The sequence below is a fragment of the Chiloscyllium plagiosum genome, unplaced genomic scaffold (assembly GCF_037043375.1).
Source record: "Chiloscyllium plagiosum isolate Xiang-an unplaced genomic scaffold, Cpla_swu_hap1 HiC_scaffold_2, whole genome shotgun sequence".
In the NCBI taxonomy this organism is placed as follows: domain Eukaryota; kingdom Metazoa; phylum Chordata; class Chondrichthyes; order Orectolobiformes; family Hemiscylliidae; genus Chiloscyllium; species Chiloscyllium plagiosum.
In genome coordinates this window covers 123597695-123617333 of record NW_028270140.1, presented here as the reverse complement: position 1 = coordinate 123617333, position 19639 = coordinate 123597695, and the positions used below count along the sequence as shown (strand labels likewise).

The window sequence follows — 19639 nt, the reverse complement described above, 5'->3', positions numbered from 1 at the left end:
GATTTGAGCTATTGGGAGAGGCTGAATAGACTTGGGCTGTTTTCCCTGGAGCGTCGGAGGCTGAGGGGAGACCTTATAGAGGTTTATAAAATCATGAGGGGTATGGATAGGATAAAAAGACAAAGTCTTTTCTCTGGGGTTGGGGAGTCCAGAACGAGAGGGCATAGATTTAGGGTGAGAGGAGAAAGATACAAAAGAGACCTAAGGAGCAACCTTTTCACACAGAGGGTGGTACGTGTATGGAATGAGCTGCCAGAGGATGTGGTGGAGGCTGGTACAACTGCAACATTTAAAAGACATCTGGATGGATATATGAATAGGAAGGTTTGGAGGGATATGGGCCAGGTGCTGGCAGCGGGGACTAGTTGGGTTGGGATATCTGGTCGGCATGGACGGGTTGGACCGAAAGGTCTGTTTCTGTGCTGTACATCTCTATGACTCTATGATTGGTTTCTTCGAACAAAAGGAGAAGGTTTACATAGACGGTGCCATGTAGAATCGTAACCCATCAGGAAGTTACACAAAATCAGCGTATGATAGATCAGTAGACCTGCCACTCTGCTTGGAAGTTGTTTCAAATTTGTATTGTGAAGTGCTGTACAAATTGCAGCAGAACCATTTGGGCAGCACAGTGGTTCAGTGTTTAGCACTACTGCCTCACAGCACCAGGGACCTGAGTTTGATTCCAACCTCAGGCCACTGTCTGTGTGGAGTTTGCACCTTCTCCCCGTGTGTGTGTGGGTTTCCTGCCACAGTCCAAAGATGTGCAGGTCGGGTGGATTCCCCAGAGATGTGCAGGTAGGTGGATAAGCCATGGGTTACAATGATAGGATGGGATGCTGGGATGGTTGGGATGCTTTTCAGAGGGTTGGTGCTGACCCCATGGTTGGAATGGTCTCTTTCTGCATTGTAGAGATTCTATGATTCATTTATGGATCATTAAACTGCATGTCTGTGGGCCTCTGCATTGGTAGGTGTTACTCACTGCTGGAGTGAATCTCTGTGCTCTATTAACAGAGGATGTTTATTACAATCAGAAACAGGGATGGGAACCGGTCACATTTTGGATGTGAGCAGCAACACCATGTGTATTGTCATAAACTAATCAAGCCCCAATGTATTCATGAACTCAGTACAGTTTCTAACATCTGTCCTCTAAGCTGCAGGGAGGCAGTGGGACTGGATCACCTGACCTTGTGCTGGCATCACTTGGCATTCTGAATGGTGCAGCTCTCGCAGTGTTTATCTGCTGTCAACTGTTTAAATAGGTGCGAACCATATGTCTTTTGCATCCTGTAAATGGATTACATGTCAAGGCCACTTAGTTGACAGAAACTAAAACGCCCTGTTCATGCTGACAAAATCACTCAGGCAAGTGATGCACGGTCTCATGTAGAGTTTTGTTTTCTGCTAGTCAGCAGTCCCAGGAATGCATTTACTGTGACTGAGCAGCAGGCATGTTGTGAGAAAGTGACTGCTGGAGTGAACCCTGCCTGGCTGGAGTGGAAATGGATAATCATTTACAGGAGGGCTCTCATTCAGCTGCACGTGTAGAGTCAGACGACATTCCAAAATACAGAAGGCAGAAGGAACAGCACTATATGGGTGTGGAGTGAGCTAGTTGGGATGATTTGATGCAGTAAACTGCAATGTTGGTCGGAAGTTAAAGATTGGAAATTGTGCATTTTGTGTCACAAATAACTGATTCAGCAGCTCTGTATTTGGGACAGGAGTAGACCTATCAATCCCCTTGAGCATGTACCATTCATTTAGATTCTGGCTGATCAACACCCTTTACCCATCCTTGTTCCAGATCCCCCGAGGCTCTGATCAGTTTTGATCTTGGAAACTCCAGTTGACTCTGGAACCTTGGCCATTTTGTAGGAGTATGTTATCAATTTTCACCACGCTTTAATTTCACACCTGAGTGGCCTAGCAATATTACACCCTCTTGTTCAGGATTCCTGTGATGGAAGAATTAGTTTCTTGGTGGCTTTATGATTAAATCCATTTGCCATTTTAAACAGACCTTGATAAGAACACCTTCTAACTTACAAACTCAATGGAATATAAGGTGAATATCAATAACCTATGACAATGAGTCTGTTAGAGTTGTTTGAAGAGGTAATGAGCAAGTTAGACAAAGTAGGGTCAGTGGATGTGATTTGTTTGGATTTTCAGAAGGCCTTTTACAGGATGCCACACAGGAGGCTGCTAAATAAGATAAGTGCCCATACTGGCATGGAAAGAGGATTGGCTGACTGCAGTTAAAGATTCTGGGTCTGTACTTGATGGACTTTAGAAGGATGGAGGGAGATCTGATTGAAAGTCTCAGAATTCCAAGAGTCTGGAATAGGCTAGATGTGGAGAAAATGTTTCCACCAGTAGGAGAAACTAGGATGAGGCCATGGCCTCAGCGTGAAGCGATGACTCTTTAGAACTGAGATGAGGAGAAATTTCTTCAGCTGGAGGGGGGTGAATCTATGAAACTTGTTGCCACAGAAAGCTATAGAGCCAAGTCATTGAGTTTATTTAAGACAGAGATAGATAGTCATAGTCATAAGATAGGTTCTTAATTAGTAAGGGACCAGGCATTACGGGAGAAGGCAGGAGAATGGAGTTAGTTATAGCAGTTATGATCAAATGGCGGAACAAACTCAATGGTCTAAATACCCTAATTGTGCTCCTTATCCTATGGTCTTATGGTCTAACCTGTCTTTATGATTTAACCTTGGTACTATTCAGATGAATTTGTACCTTCTCCATGTTAATATATTTTTCCTGACGTTCAGTGGTCTGACCGAGGCTCTCCACAATTAAATCAAACTTTGAATTCCTTTGAGGTAAAGACGAACTCTCTGTTGGCCTTTTTGATTTTTTTAACCTGCGCACTACCCTTTCTTGATTTATGTACCTGTCCATGTAACTGTCTTTGCCATTCCCCAGCTCGCTCTCAACCTGAAGAAAATAAGCAGAGCTCAGCATTTTCACATTGTTGATTATTTTAATTTGATTTGATTTGATTTGTAACTGTCACATATACCAAGATACAGGCAAAAGTGTTATCTTATGTGCTTTACTGGCAGATTATGCTGTACAAGTACACCAGTGTAACAAAACAGGCGCAGAATACAGTGTTACAGCTATTAAGAAGGTGCAGAGAGAGACATTAACATTTAACAGCCGATTGATGTAGTGAATTTAGTTCTAATTGATTTAGTGACACTGCGAACATTATTCTCAGTTAGAAGGTGAGGAGTTGTTCAGACTGAGATTCATTCCATGTGCCCTGACCCAATGAGTTTTTTTTTGGTTTGTGGGGCCAGTGTGGCTTGATTGAGCGCAATGAGTAAAGAGGTTATGTGGTAAGGGAGAGTCCAGAGGAACTTACTGGCATGAGTTGGTTACTGGGCATTTACAGAGTGATGCTGGTCTGCTATGAGCTGGTGCGTGGCTCCATCTCCACTGGCAGAGTACAACTCTCCGCACTTTAATCCATAAGAAATTGCAAAGTAGCATTTGAAGTGGGGAAATCTGTCCAGACTGCCTTGACCAATAAAGAAAAGTGAATTGTGAGAGAGCTTGAAGTGATTTTAAGAACAGAAGTTCTAAATTTAAAAAAGAATCATTTTGGGTGGGTCCCGAAAGGAAACTGCTAATTTAATTATGTACCAAGCGCTACTACAGGCTGCTTATGGCTTTCTTCCATTGCCTGTAGATTAACTAAGTTACTGGATGATTTCTTTGTTTGTGTAGAATATGTGTGGGCTGCAAAAGTTTCTCATCTGTCAGTGCGTTCAGTTGTTAGTTGAAAGCTTGCTGGTTTAAGACCATCCAAAGATTATGTCTTCACAAATCTGCATTCATTATCACTATTGATAGAAAAATTGTTTCCCTGGGTCCCACTGTTTAGGGCTGTTGCGTTGCAGTGTCGTATCCCGACCACTACTGTTCAGGTCCTACTTGCTCCGGAGGTGTGTTAACATCTCTGAACTGGTTGTTTAGAAAATACCTAGAGGCTAAGCCAAAATTAAGCCGTTTATTCATCGACCCTGAGTAAAACAAACTATTAATGAACACTGGATTAGAGTCTAGATTAGAGTGGTGCTGGAAAGGCATGGCAGGTCAGGCAGCATCCGAGGAGCAGGAATATCGACGTTTCGGGCAAAAGCCTTAATGAACATTGAGCAGGAACATCAATACGTTTATGTTTGATGTCATATGGAATGCATTTACCTGGGCTCCATTTTGCAGCATTCCAAATCCTTTTCTTTCTTCTCAATTTCTCTCCTGCAGGGAAGGTTTTGAAAAGGCATGTGCAGATGGCAGGTGCAAATGAAGTTAGGCTCCAAAATGATGCTTAGCCAGTCAACAAATTGCTTCCGAGGACTTGCCAATTTCAGGTCCCTCATGAAAACGAGTGCTTGGGGGAGGTACTGAAGGGAGAAAGGGCTGTCAATACTCCGCAAACGGCTACACCTTAATGATACAAAAACTCAAAAGTGGAAGTGCTACGTATGCTTGGAATGAAAACAGAATTGGTTTGAATTGCTTGGCTGATCTTGCAGTAACTGCAGAGGGCATAATAGAGTTACCATTGCAGTTCTTTGATCAGTACAGGTTAATGCTAAGTGGTTGAGGGGCTTCTTAATATGTGTAATAACTGCAATTTTTACTTCTTTAATAATATGTTCTACAATTGTGAAGCAAGATACAGACTTTCATTTCCAGATTTCATTTTATATCACTTTATATTGCAGTTTCTTCAAACACCAACCAAAAACATCAAAATGTGCAAGAAATATATTTCTGCACAGCGGGGTAGATCTTGTGTTTGTACGATAGGCAAGTGATAGCAAGTCAGCAGTAATCTTAGATCTCACCCAATACTTTAAACTTGCATTGAAGTATTCCCTGTGCACCAGCCTTTGAATTATTTTCACATATTAATATCCTTGCTATGCAGAAGGGGTTCCGTTAAAGAGTCCATTGAAATTCCAATTCTTTTTTCCTATCCCAAAAGAGAACTAAATCAAACTGTTGAAAAATCAAATCAAATGATTTGGACAGCATGCCAAACAGTGAACTGAAGGATCTATGATACTCCTGTTGATCCAGGCATAGTTTCCCATCTTAGTTGCACAATACAAGAAGGCACCGAGCGGCATGCTGTTGTCTTCCTGGAGAAATGGAGGGCAATAGACAGAAATGGACTGCTCTCAGACATCTTTCGCCGATGTTGTATTGACGGTGCATTGATACAGGTTGTGTCACGGCCCTTATCGCAAAACCTTTAGAAGAACACAAACCAATATATCATCTAATTTTTTTTTGTGTGGGTTGGTTAAATGTATGGGTCCTTTAATTTTTTTTTTGCAGAGCTGCACATCTGGTAATTTAAAGGGGCCACCTTGTGTGACCATGCAGCTTGGAAGAAATGTTAGTGCAAATGTAAATTTGAGGGAAGGTGATGGCCTAATGGTATTATCACTGGATAATTAATCCAGAGGCCCAGGGAATATCCCAGAGACCTGGTTCAAATCCTCCTATGGCAGATAGTGGAATTTGAATTTAGTAAAAATCTGGAATTGAGTGTGTAATGACCATGAATCCATGGTCAATTGTTGGAAAAACCCATCGGGTTCATTAATGTCCTTTAGGGAAGGAAGCTACCATCATTATCTGGTCTGGCTTACATGTGACTCCAGACCCACAACAATGTGGTTGACTCTTAACTACCCCCTTGGTATGGGTAATAAATGCTGGCTTAGCCAGTGATGCCCTCATCCTGTGAATGGATAAAAAACAGTTTGAAAGCATGACTAAACTAAACTATGAACAATGGTTAAACTATTGCAGGTAATGTACACTGAAAGCATAGAGGACTTCACAATGTAACAGTAAAATGATATGTATAAACTTGTGTCAGAAGGGCTCCGGTTACAGAATCACAGCATTGTTACAGAACAGGAGAAGGCCATTCAGTTCATTGGGTCTCCACTGACTCTCCAGTGATCAATTCAATTTGTACCTTTTTCCTGACTTCTTGACATTTTTTTCCCTTTTCAGATAACAGTCTAATTCTCTTTTAAATGTTTTAATTGATCTTGCCTCCACTCTAGTTACCATGTTCCAGACCTTAGCCACTCACTGTGAGGAAATGTTTTTATCTCATTTTGCTTTTCCTTCTTTGGCCAGTTACTGTAAGCCTGTGTCCTCTAAAGTGGGGAGCAGTTTCTCCTGCTGTACACCTGACCAGACCTCTCATGGCTTTTAATAGGTCTATCAGAACTCCTTTCAGGCAATGTTTCTTGAAGGAAAGCAGCCCTAACTTCTCAAATCTCACATGAGCTTAAAACAAAAGATTAAACCTGAAGAAATACCAAGTACAGAGAAAATATGGTCAAACGTTTAACTTTCTAAAGTAGGAAAGGTCAACCTGACAGCCAGGGCTGAATCTATACAATCCATATCGATACATAACGTGGTTAGGACTGGAAGGAAAAATAGCACCTGTGGATAGGTGTACACAGGTAAAGGTTACGACTTGGTTGGTCAATGGGAAACTTTTCAGCCACAAGTGCCAATTGGATGATCTATCTCAGCCTCCTCCGGAGGTCTCCCTGCATCACCAATGCCAGTCTTCAACCAATTGGATTCACTCCATGTGGTATCAAGAAATGGTTGAAGACACTGGATACTGCAAAGGCGATGGGCACTGGCCCTATTCTGACAATGGTACTGAAGCCTTGTGATCCAGCACTGGTCATGCCCCTCATCAAGCCTTTCCCTTACAGCTACAGCACTGGTAGCTATCCGACAATGTAGAAATTGCCCAGCGATGTCCTGTAAACTAGTACTGCAGATGCTGGAAATTAAAGTCAAGATTAGAATGGTGCTGGAGGAAAATCTATCTTGTACATCCCACCCAGATCGTAGCTGGCAGATGAAATTTGTACATTGGAAATTCTAGTTTACAATACCTAATTTTATTAGATTAAGTAGAATAGAGAATTTTAAACCCTGGCCATGCATTCCTAAGCTTTTACATTTGTGTTTTATAACTGTGCCAGGGTTTTCCCCAAAATGAACAAATTACGTTTTGTAAAAATGTAATTTGGTTCCCACACAAATGTGAAATAAAGGCAAAATGTTTTTCTTCATTAAAGTTGCTGTATTAAACATAAGAAACCCATTCAAATAAATCCATAAAGAATGAAAGATAATGGTGCTTCAGCACTAATTTCTGTTTGTCAGGCAATTGTGACAACAAATAGCTCTTGTACTGTTTAATTACAATGCAACAGATGGCAATTCACAAAGACTTCCTTTAAAATTTGAAATAATCATCACTATTTTGCAGTGTTCTAATGTAAAAGAGTGAGCATATTAACATCAAATTGTATGCGCATGTCACTGTGGAGAATAGGAAGCAGCTCCTGTATCTGATAGTTTTAAAACTGTCAAACTTCCTCTATTTTGTTAGCAACAGTGACAGTCATTAGGATTTAGTTAGCATTTATTTATTAATATGCAGATAGACGATTAAACAACTCATTGGGGGTGGAAGATCCATCACTATCCTTAACCTCACTGATGGGGGAGCTCCAGCATGAGTGGTAAGGCTGAAGCAATTGCAGGTTAGACAGACAGGAGACTGGAAGGAGACAGTAAGCCAGGCAGCATCAGGTGGTGCAGAATTAAACGTTTCGGGTATAACCCTTCTTCAGGACTGGTGGTGGGGGTAAGGGAAGCTGCAGATAAAGAGGTGGGGGTGGAGTGGGGGCAGGGTGGTGAGGAAGGGATTGGTGAACACAGGTAGAGGGTACGACCTGGTTGGTCAATGGGAACATTTTCAGCCACAAAGGCCAAGTGGATGATCTATGTCAGCCTCCTCCAGAGGTCCCCCTGCATCACCAATGCCAGTCTTCAACCAATTGGATTCACTCCATGTGGTATCAAGAAATGGTTGAAGACACTGGATACTGCAAAGGCGATGTGCACTGGCCTTATTCTGGCAATAGTACTGAAGCCTTGTGATCCAGCACTGGTCATGCCCCTCATCAAGCCTTTCCCTTACAGCTACAGCACTGGCAGCTATCCGACAATGTAGAAATTGCCCAGCGGTGTCCTGTAAACTAGTACTGCAGATGCTGGAAATTAAAGTCAAGATTAGAGTGGTGCTGGAAAAGCACAGCAGGTCAGGCAGCATCCGAGGAGCAGGAAAATCAACGTTTTGGGTGAAAGCCCTTCATCAGGAATGAGGCTGGGAGCCTTGGGGGTGGAGAGATGAATGGGAGGGGGTTGGGGCTGGAGGTGGAAGGTAGCTGAGATTCCAATGGTTGGATGGAGGTGGGGGTAAAGGTGATAGGTCAGAGAGGAGGGTGGAGTGGATATGTGGAAAGGAATATGGACAACTAGGGACAGGTCACGAGGATGGTGCTGAGTTGGAAGTTTGGAACTGGGGCAAGGTGGGGGGAGGGGAAATGAGGAGGCTGGTAAGTCCAGACAACATGTCCGGGACTCCCACACCAATCAACCCCACGCCCCATGGCTGAACATTTCAACTCCTCCTCCCACTCTGCCAAGGACATGCAGGTCCTGGGCCTCCATTGCCACTCCCTTACCACCTGATGCTTGGAGAAAGAACGCCTCATCTTCCCCCTTGGGACCCTTCAAACCAATGGCATTAATGTGTTCTTCACGAGTTTCCTCATTTCCCCTCCCCCAACCTTATCCCAGTTCCAACCTTCCAGCTCAGCACCGTCCTCATGACCTGTCCCATATTTCTATCCTCCTTCCCACCTCCTCTCATTTATCTCTCCACCCCGAGGCTCCCAGCCTCATTCCTGATGAAGAGCTTTTGCCCGAAACACGATTTTCCTGCTCCTCGGATGCTGCCTGACCTGTTGTACTTTTCCAGTACCACTCTAATCTTGACTCTGATGTCCTTTAAACAATAAGCAGGACAAATCCAACCTGACCAACTGCTGCCCCATCAATCTACTCTCAGCCACTAACAAAATGATGAAGGGAGTTGTTGACAGTGCCATAAAGTGGCACTTACCTGATGATACCTGCTCACTGACAGTGTTTTAGTTTCACCAGGCCTATTCAGCTTCTTACTTCAGTACAGCCTTGGTCTAAACAATGAGAAAAGAGCGGAGCTCCAGAGATGTCATGAGGCATCTGGATAGGTACGTGAATAGGAACAGTTTAGAGGAATGCGGACCAAATGCTGGAAAATAGGACTAGGTCAGATTAGGATGTCTGGTCAGTGTGGACAAGTTGAACTGTTTCCATGCTGTATGACTCTATGATTCTGAGAAAGACTGCCCTTGACATAAACATGATATTTGACTGTAACATCAAGGAGCCCTAGCAAAACCAGAGTCAATGAGAATCATGGGAAACTCTCTATTGATTGGTGTCACACATGGCAAGGAATTGCTCAGAATGGTGTTCTAGGCCCAACCATCTTTGATTGTTTAATGTATGACCCTCACACCATTGTAGGTTCAGAAGTGGCAATGTTTACTAATGATTACATAACATACACCACCATTTGCAACTACTCAGCCACTGAGCAGTCCGAGTTCATATGCAGCAAAACCTAGACAATATCCAGGTTTGGGCTGATAAGTGGCAAGAAACATACATGCCACACAATATTTAAGCACCTTATCAGAGGGCAAGAAAATCATCATCAAGCTGTCCAGCCTATGGCTTCATGGAGCACAGACAGGAAACCAGAGAGTTCCCTTACTGGCAGTCTACCATGTGATGAACATCTACCCGCTCCCCACCTCCAAACCTATCTCAATAAGATCCATCTGATTCTAAGAAGCTGTGATTTTACCCATAAATAGGATTAAGGGGTGCTAATGTAATGTCCACATATTGATCAATGATGCTGTGGTAAACATGCAGACCACTTGAAGCATAAACCCTTGACCTGCAAGTACAGCAGATATTTGGAGGGAAAATTGAATTTTAGCATCTTATGCTAAGGAATAGAGTATAAAATTAGGGAAGTATTCATGCAATTGTACACGGCATTCGTCAGACCACACCCAGGATATTGCATAAAATCCTGGTACCCTTACTTGATGTTGTTGCATTGGAGGCAGTTCAGAGCAGGTTTACAGGATTGTTTTCAGAGATGAAAGGTTTGTCTTATGAAGAGATTGAGTAGTTTAGGCCTATACTCTCTGGGGTTTCGTAGTATAAAAGATCAAATTGAGGTATAAGGGGATTGACAAAGTATATGTTGCGAGGATGTTTCCTCGTGGGATAATCTAGAATAAGGGGTCATAGTCTAAGACAAGGACTAGCAGATTTAAAACCGATGAGGAGAAATTATTTCTCTGAATCGTGAATGTGTGGAATTCACTAGCCCAGAATGTGGTGGATACTGGGACATTGAGTAAATTTAAGGAGGTGATAGACAGATGACTAATAAGTAACGCGTTAAAGGATTATAGATGAGTGGGAAGAAAGGATTTGAAGCTGAGATAAGATCAACCATTGTTGTGTGAAACAGCAGAGCAGACTCGATGGGCTGAATTGCCTAATCCTGCTCCTAGTTCTTATGTTTGCCTGATAACCTCAAACCCTTTGCAAACTTGAAACTCTATGCTGTAAACTTTAGAAGAGGAGAAGGATGATGAATTGTTTCTCCAAAGTTAAGTTTGAGCTCAGTTTGTGATGTTTGTCTTGCCAACCATTGGTATTCTGCTTGTAATTGTATACGGAGTTCCTCTATTTGGCTGTCAAACAGATCTTATCAGGTCATATTTGATGTCAAGTTAACAATAGTTCCATTAAAGTTAAATGTTTACTGTCTTTACTGCTGTGAGTTAACTGTTTTGGTGCCAGTCTTATCAAGAAACTTAGTTGAAGTGGAGTGAAAGAGTTTGTGGTTATATCTGCATCAAAGACATCAGTTTGCAAGTTTTTAATTCATTCTTGTGAGATAGGTAATGCTAGAACGGCCAGAATTTGATTCCCATCCCTGGTTGCCCTCGAGGAACAGTTAGTGTTGTATTTCAAGGAATAGTTTAGCGAAGTTCTTTTCAAAATATACTTCTATGTTCCCTCTGTTTAGTTTTCTACTGTGGTGGTGAACCTTAGCATGAAAGTCTGCCAAGTTTGTTTTTGTTCAGATGCATTTTACAGGAAGCCCCAGAATGACCTCTGTCCTTTGTTCAATCAGGGGTGACATGGTGGCTCAGAGGTGAGCACTGCTGCCTCACAGCACCAGGGATCCGGGTTCGACTCTACCTTCGGGTGACTTGGAGGCTGGTACAATTGCAGCATTTAAAAGTCATCTGGATGGATATATGAATAGGAAGGGTTTAGAGGGATGTGGGCCAAGTGCTGGCAAATGGGACTAGATTAGGTAGGAATATCTGGTGGGAATGGACAAGTTAGACAAAAGGATCTGTTTCCATGCTGTACTTCTCCATGACTCTATAACTGCGTGGAGTTTGCACTTTCTCCCTGTATCTGCATGAATTTCCTCAGGGTGCTCCAGATTCCTCTCACACTCCAAAGATGTGCGGGAGAGGTGGATCGGCCATACTAAATTGCCCCAGAGTGTCCAGCGGTGTGCAGGCCAGGTGGATTAGCAATGGGAAATGCAGGATTACAGAGATAGAGTAAGTCAGTGGGTCTGGGCGGGATGCTCTTTGGAGGGTTTGGTGTGGATGGCCTGCTTCCACACTGTAGGGATTCTATGATTCAGTTAACTTCATCTGAGCCTATCGCTGGATAGGAAAAAATCCTACTGCTGCCTAACATCCGGTAGCCAGCTCTAGAAATGGACTGAACTGCACTTCCCTTCATGATTCCGAAAGCCTGCTCATCCTAACTGCCTGGAGCATGTGTGCAGAATGAACTACAGTGGCAGAGGGTGACCATTGACTGAGAAACTGTAAGCCAGCCTCAGACAGAATAACCAGGGGAGAGAAAAGGGGAAAAGAAAAGATTTGTCATGAGAACTTTCCTAGAAGAACACAGGTTATGGGGAAAGCTGCTTGCTCAGAATTTTTCCTCATTTCAAGTAGAAAAATAATAAACCAACTAAAGAAATGTCTGTTTATTTCTCGATTTGCATTGATTTGGGGGGTGGGATGGGGCTATCATCGTGGCCAATGTCCTCGTGTTCTAGAGCAGTTCTGAAAGCAAGCGACCGGCAGCATGATCTTTGAAACAGCACTGCACACTAATCTAGATCCTGGGGTTTCCCTGTTAACTAAGCCGACTAACTGGACAAAATCAGTGCTAGCGAATGGTTCCAATTATTTCTGTCTAAAATGAGGGCGTGCTTTGGATAAAGAATACTCCAGAGATTCTCGCCTTCCTCTTTAAGCATGGCCAAAATGAAACCTTGAGAGAATTTCCTATCGTGAACTCGTTCACTGAATGCGATCACAAGGAAGGCTTCGAGCGACTCGGTTCCTGAACTTAGTTTGTAGTGAGTGGATCCATAGATCGTTCGTTCATTCATATTCTCTCTCTCTCTCTCTCTCTCTCTGATAATGTGCAACTATTTAATTCGGAAAGGCAGACCCGAGTGTAACGAGGGGGAATCTGTTTTTGGAATCGAGTTTCTTCAATGTACATTGCAGCAGAGACCTGTCGTTGCCCGGCAACAAAGGAAGCATGCAACACAAGACAGTTTGATCTTAGAAGTTTCCAGCCAACTCCATTTGCTGGCCTCTCATTAACCTTTACTCTGTATTAGTTCAGAATTTAAAGAGAGGTCACTTTCCTCTCAGGGTGCGGTTTCGTTCTACTGATTTAACATTTACTCTCTCTCTCTCCCTCTCTCCCTTGTAGGTGTGTCTTTTATATAGATATGAACAAGATTGTGGGCAGACCTTGGACCGTCCTCCAGTGAAATGTAACGTCATGTGCAGAGCTGCACACTGATAAATACACACAAACCCATTGAAAGTTAGCTCAAGGGAACCAGCCGACAGGAGACAGAAGTCTTACCAGTCGTTTGGATGAACATAGTTAAAGCCATTTGATTGAATTGTAAGGATTCACCTCATCAGTAACGTTCTCAATCTCAACAGTACTGCTGGGCGACAACTTTCACCTTGTTTTTAAAGCTTTAACATTCCTACTTTTGAGTGGCCTGAGGAAAGGGCTTGCACCAGTTCGGATGAAACCATGTGTCATGTGATTGTTACTTGCCGCTCGATGCTGTGGACCCTGCTCAGTATTGTGGTAGCCTTTGCCGAGCTCATTGCCTTCATGAGTTCCGACTGGCTGGTGGGGAGACCGAAAGCGAACAGCAGCCCTGTCCTCGCAAACCGCTCCAACACGTGGAGAGACCCTTACCACCCAAAACTGGGCATCTACAGCCGCTGCATCAAACTGCCAACTTTAAAACGGGGGAACCTGTGTGGTCCGTACGCTGACAGCTTCAATGAAATTGCCAGTGGATTTTGGCAAGCGACGGCTATTTTCCTGGCGACAGGAATTCTCATTCTGTGTGCTGTGGCTTTTGTCTCGGTCTTTACCATGTGTGTGCAGAGTATTCTGAAGAAAAGCATTTTTAACATTTGTGGATTACTACAGGGAATTGCAGGTAAGTTTGACTGTGAAAGACTGATTTCGCTGAACTAACACTTTTTTTTTACTGGGGAAGGGGGTGGATTTACCAAAGGTTGGAAATGTCACTGGAAATGACATTTTTGTTTTAAGACAATTAGCACCAGAATCCTAATGCCAAAACTGCTGAGCCACTCAGAGAAGTTATTTTATAGTCAGGCATTACATAATACCTGGAAGGTTGCGTCAATACACACTATGTTAGGAGTAAATTACTAACAGATGTTCTCATTCAGAATCATCATCTGAATGGTTTTTATGTAAATGTATCCTATTGTACCTTTTGCTAAATGCCAAAAAGGCTGTCAAAAATTCTTAAACGTATGGTTTTTCCTTCAAGTGCAATGCTAAACTGATATATTGACCTCTCATACAATGTGCATTGTTCATGGTTCCTTCCTTGTTAGATAAAACAACCTCAAAAACAGCAAGTTTCTGATGCATTTCCAATGTGTCATGTCTTCTGCTTGGCAGGCAGTATTTAAGACTGAAGTTTATTTTCCCCTCTTCTCCAATGTTCAGGAAACCTTCAAGTCTTCAAAATTTGTTTTACATTTGACTTTACATTTTCACAATTTCATGTGAATATTTCACTGTGGCTGCTCTGTCCCCACACCTGGTTTGTTCACCTTTGATATCTCCTTGAGAAAAAACCATGACTTCAGGATACTCCCATCAAGATGGAGATGGTGGGAAGGTGAAGATGGAGGAATGCGTACAGTATCAGTACATTGTGAATTTGCCCTTCCCATTAATAGGTTAGACAGGCTTTTAGAAATATTTATCTTTAAACAAAACCTGTTTTAAGGCTAAGTTGCTAAATATGAGTCCCTCGTATAATTGTTCAGCAATGGGTTCTGCAGTGGCTGTAATTCAGGGCCAGTTGTGGTACATGTCACACTGTGTTGGAGATTTAAGGTGATTTTAGTTTTGAAAGTGCATTTGCCAGACAGCAAGCCCCTAAGTGGCGATAACATATTGGTGCCAGACTTATATTCTTACATGAACATGCTTACTAAGGGATTATAACACAACCATAACAAAAATTCTGGTTAATTTTGTTTTTCACAACCCTGGGCTCACAGATTTTGCACCCTCCCACATCCTTATGTATGGCAAGGTGGCTTAGTGGTTAACACTGCTGCTGCCTTCACAATGGCAGGGAAATAGGTTTGATTCCAGCCACGGGTGATGGTGCAAACTCCACACAGGCATTCTCCCAGTGTTTGCGTGGGTTCCTCCAGTTTCTTGCCACAGTCCAAAGATATGCAGGTTAGGTGGATTGGCCATATGAACATTGACCATTAGCATCCAGGGATGTGAAGGCTGTGTGTATTAGCCATGGGAAATGTGGAGTTATGCGGATATGGCAGAGGGTTGATTATGGGTGGCATCTTCAGATGCAGACTCTTGGCTGCATGGACTCCTTCCATACTAGGGATCCTATGATTCTTTAACGCTGTATCATGTGACAGACAACACATCAGTTACAACCTACTTAGTCAGTGTGCCTCAACTGAGAAGTGAATATAATTCCCAAGCTATGAGGGGACCTCCTAACCAGTTGAGAAAGATATCCAGTAGCATGAAAAGAAGCAGTCGGGAAGCAGGTAGTGCCACAACAGGTTCACCAGGGAGTGGCATTACGTGGGATCATCCAACCGTCTCCTAAGAGAATGATGATGGTGTGGGGGAAGGTGGAACTATACAGTAAGGAATTCATATCTAATCAGCTTCATCAAGTCTGCATTGAAACTGGTTTCAGTGTCAGCTCAAGAGTTATTCCAGGAACACAGAGTGAACATTGCCTGGATAGATTAACTCTCTCACTGCCAGAACAGCAATACTAGATCAAGTAGCAGGCTTCAGAAATTAATTTATTTTATTTGATATGGCAAGGAAACTATTGAAATCCCCTAGCTCAGCCTAAAAGATAGTCTCCAGTTGGTTAAACTTTAGGTGTGTCTTTGCTTTTAACAATTTACAATGCTCATGTATGAACTCCACAACAAACTAAGTGAATTTTGACTATAATTTTAAGAATTTCACACAAAAATTTGTAACAGAAGCACATTGCAGTTTATACTTTTATGTATAATTAGATTGTACTGTATCCATTCTGACCTTTGAAATGACTGAAAAGTTGAACCTCTGGTATTTCTAATTATGAATAAAACTAATTTTTTATTTCCCTTTAGAATAAAAGTATAGTCCAAAACTATTCTGAGATGTGTCACCTCCTGATCGAAGTATTTCAATTATTAGCTTAAAGATGCAGAGTCTGAAGTGGGATTTCTGTTCTATGTCACTATATTCACTTCAAATGATACGGTCATAGCTTATTAACAGTTGTACATCCTCAGTACAAACAGGACAGCTATTTGCAATGGGCTGACATATGGTGGGTCAGCAAAGAATCAATTCAAACAATGTAAAAAGTTAGTTTAGGGAGAGACCTAGCCATTTGGATACAGAACTGGCTCAAAGGTAGAAAACAGAGGGTGGCGGTGGAGGGTTGTTTTTCAGACTGGAGGCCTGTGACCAGTGGAGTGCCACAAGGATCAGTGCTGGGTCCTCTACTTTTTGTCATAAATGATTTGGATAAGAAGTACAGTTAGTAAGTTTGCAGATGACCCCAAAATTGGAGGTGTAGTGGACAGTGAAGAGGGTTACCTCAGATTACAAAAGGATCTGGACCAGATGGGCCAGTGGGCTGAGAAGTGGCAGATGGAGTTTAATTCAGATAAATGCGAGGTGCTGCATTTTAGAACATAGAACATAGAAAAATACAGCGCAGTACAGGCCCTTTGGCCCTCGATGTTGCGCCGATCCAAGCCCACCTAACCTACACTAGCCCACTATCCTCCATATGCCTATCCAATGCCCATTTAAATGCCCATAAAGAGGGAGAGTCCACCACTGCTACTGGCAGGGCATTCCATGAACTCTCAACTCGCTGAGTAAAGAATCTACCCCTAACATCTGTCCTATACCTACCACCCCTTAATTTAAAACTATGCCCCCTCGTAATAGCTGACTCCATACGTGGAAAAAGGTTCTCATGGTCAACCCTATCTAAACCCCTAATCATCATGATTTTGGGAAAGTAAATCTTAGCAGGACTTCTACACTTAATGGTAAGGTCCTAGGGAGTGTTGCTGAACAAAGAGACCTTGGAGTGCAGGTTCATAGTTCCTTGAAAGTGGAGTCGCGGGTAGATAGGATAGTGAAGAAGGCGTTTGGTATGCTTTCGTTTACTGGTCAGAGTATTGAGTACAGGAGTTGGGAGATCACGTTGCGGCTGTACAGGACATTGGTTCGGCCACTTTTGGAATATTGCATGCAATTCTGGTCTCCTTCCTATCGGAAAGTTGTTGCAAAACTTGAAATGTGTCAGAAAAGATTTACAAGGATGTTGCCAGGGTTGGAGGATTTGAGCTATAGGGAGAGTCTGAACAGGCTGGGGCTGTTTTCCCTGGAGCGTTGGAGGGAAACCTTATAGAAGTTTACAAAATTATGAGGGGCATGGATAGGGTAAATAGGCAAAGTCTTTTCCTTGGGGTTGGGGAGTCCAGAACTAGAGGGCATAGGTTTAGGGTGAGAGGGGAAAGATATAAAAGAGACCTAAGGGGGCAACCTTTTCACACAGAGGGTGGTATGTGTATGGAATGAGCTGCCAGAGGAAGTGGTGGAGGCTAGTACAATTGCAATATTTTAAAAGGCTTATGGATGGGTATATGAATAGGAAGGGTTTGGAGGGATATGGGCCGGGTGCTGGCAGGTGGGACTAGATTGGGTTGGGATATCTGGTCAGCATGGACGGATTGGACTGAAGGGTCTGTTTCCATGCTGTACATCTCTATGACTCTATGATTCTAATTCTCTTTAATCAAGGAAGTTTTGTGTATGTTGCTACCCAATATAGAAGTGTAACATGCATTATGTGTTAAGGCATCACTAAAACATAATCTGTCACTTACAGCTGATGTGATAGAAGTGATACCAGTCTGTTTTGCAGAAACCTGTGGTCCCATAACCAGAATATGACATTCTCTAGTTCGACTGGGCTTCTTTCATTGTTATAGGATTCACCACAAGACTTTGTACACTCATTTGAAAATTTGCTCTGCTCTAGACACTGAAGTAAATGTTTATATATGCATGTAAAGAACTAGAAAGAGTTTCTTCATTTTTTTTCTCCTAATAGTCTAATCGTGTGAAGTTCACTCTCATTAATGTTGCTTGAAATAATGATTTGGAGATGCCGGTGTTGGACTGGGGTGTACAAAGTTAAAAATCACACAACACCAGGTTATAGTCCAACAGGTTTAATTGGAAGCACACTAGCTTTCGGAGCGACGCTCCTTCATCAGGTGATTGTGGAGGGCTCGATCGTAACACAGAATTTATAGCAAAATTTGCAGTGTGATGTAACTGAAATTATACATTGAAAAATTGATTGTCTGTTAAGCCTTTCATCTGTTAGAATACAGTGATAGTTTGACTTCTTTCATGTGTAAATCACAAAACCCTTTTTGCTAAAGTTGCATTCTCGGGTTAGCTGTTAACAATGGTGATAGCTAGACAATATGTTGAAGGTGTTAGCCCCCTGTGTTCTCTGTCTATGACCTGATGTTTAGATTGATTCTAATCTAAAAAGTGAGGTAACAAGTTTTACATAAATTCATGCAGTTTTTGAGCTCAGAGTTCTACATGAATGTATGAATGAAACTGCATACATTCATGTAGAACTCTGAGCTCAAAAGCTGCATGAATCTATGTAAAACTCTGTTATCTCACTTTTAGATTAGAATCAATCTAAACATCAGGTCATAGACAGAGAACACAGGGGGCTAACACCTTCAACATATTGTCTAGCTATCACCATTGTTAACAGCTAACCCGAGAATGCAACTTTAGCAAAAAGGGTTTTGTGATTTACACATGAAAGAAGTCAAACTATCACTGTATTCTAACAGATGAAAGGCTTAGCAGACAATCAATTTTTCAATGTATAATTTCAGTTACATCACACTGCAAATTTTTGCTATAAATTCTGTGTTACGATCGAGCCCTCCACAATCACCTGATGAAGGAGCGTCGCTCCGAAAGCTAGTGTGCTTCCAATTAAACCTGTTGGACTATAACTTTGGTGTTGTGATTTTTAGCTTAAAATAATAACTTACATTGTGCTTGAATCAGACAATGCTTCATCCCCCATTGTCCAAAGCAAATGTTCAGACTACAGATCCATTCAAGACCCACATTCCACAATAGATTCTGCAGTTTCCACACTCCAACTGACTTGATGGCAAACTATGTATCACGCAGAGCTGTAACATCTTTCCATGACTCAATCTGTAAATATTGGCTGAGTACATTAGTCCATTCATTTTTTTTTCCTCCATGAAATGAATTTCAAAACATTCGCTTTTTCATCCTAATTGCTTACACATATACAAATGATTTCTAGTGAGAGAGAATATTTTAGAGAGCATACATTTGTGGCTTGTATAATTATCAAGCCCAGAATTGTGTGGTAAGCTCTGCATAGAACGATTGCTGCATGCTCAGGTTTGACTCCTGCAATACTGTAATCACTTAAATAGTGATGATCTAGAGGTGTCTGTAAAAAAAAAAAAATGCATTGCATGGAGACATATCGCCTGGGTGAATAATAGGATTCCTGCTCCTCGGATGTTGCCTGACTGTGCTTTTCCAGTGCCAGACTTTTCATTCCTGTGGGATAGGTCCACTCTGTGCTTCTACCACAACAGGAGCAGACAGAAGTTGTCATCCCGTAAGACCCAGACCAGCAATATCTAGAGTAACTATAGAGTAGCAACATCTTAACTGTTAACCCTTTGTTAAGAATGTCCCTCAGTATTCAGTTAAACATTCAAAAGGCTTCTGGTAATGCTCTACATAAGAGACTGAAATGTAAATTGGGGTTTCGGGATAACAGGTGCAGACAGAACTGCTGGCAGACTGGAAATGAAGATTGGGAATACCA

General features: G+C 42.3%; 1 protein-coding gene across 7 annotated transcripts in view; it reads left to right on the top strand.

The window, feature by feature from the left end:
- Nucleotides 1-19639, top strand: part of lhfpl2a (LHFPL tetraspan subfamily member 2a) — a 173441-nt gene that overhangs the window by 106697 nt on the left and 47105 nt on the right. For all 7 annotated transcript variants that reach the window (XM_043706955.2, XM_043706969.2, XM_088000415.1 and 4 more), the window contains one exon: nt 12844-13603. In XM_043706955.2, the coding sequence (XP_043562890.1) occupies nt 13183-13603 (421 nt within the window). In that variant the 5' untranslated portion in view covers nt 12844-13182. The remainder of the gene's footprint in view (nt 1-12843; nt 13604-19639) is intronic.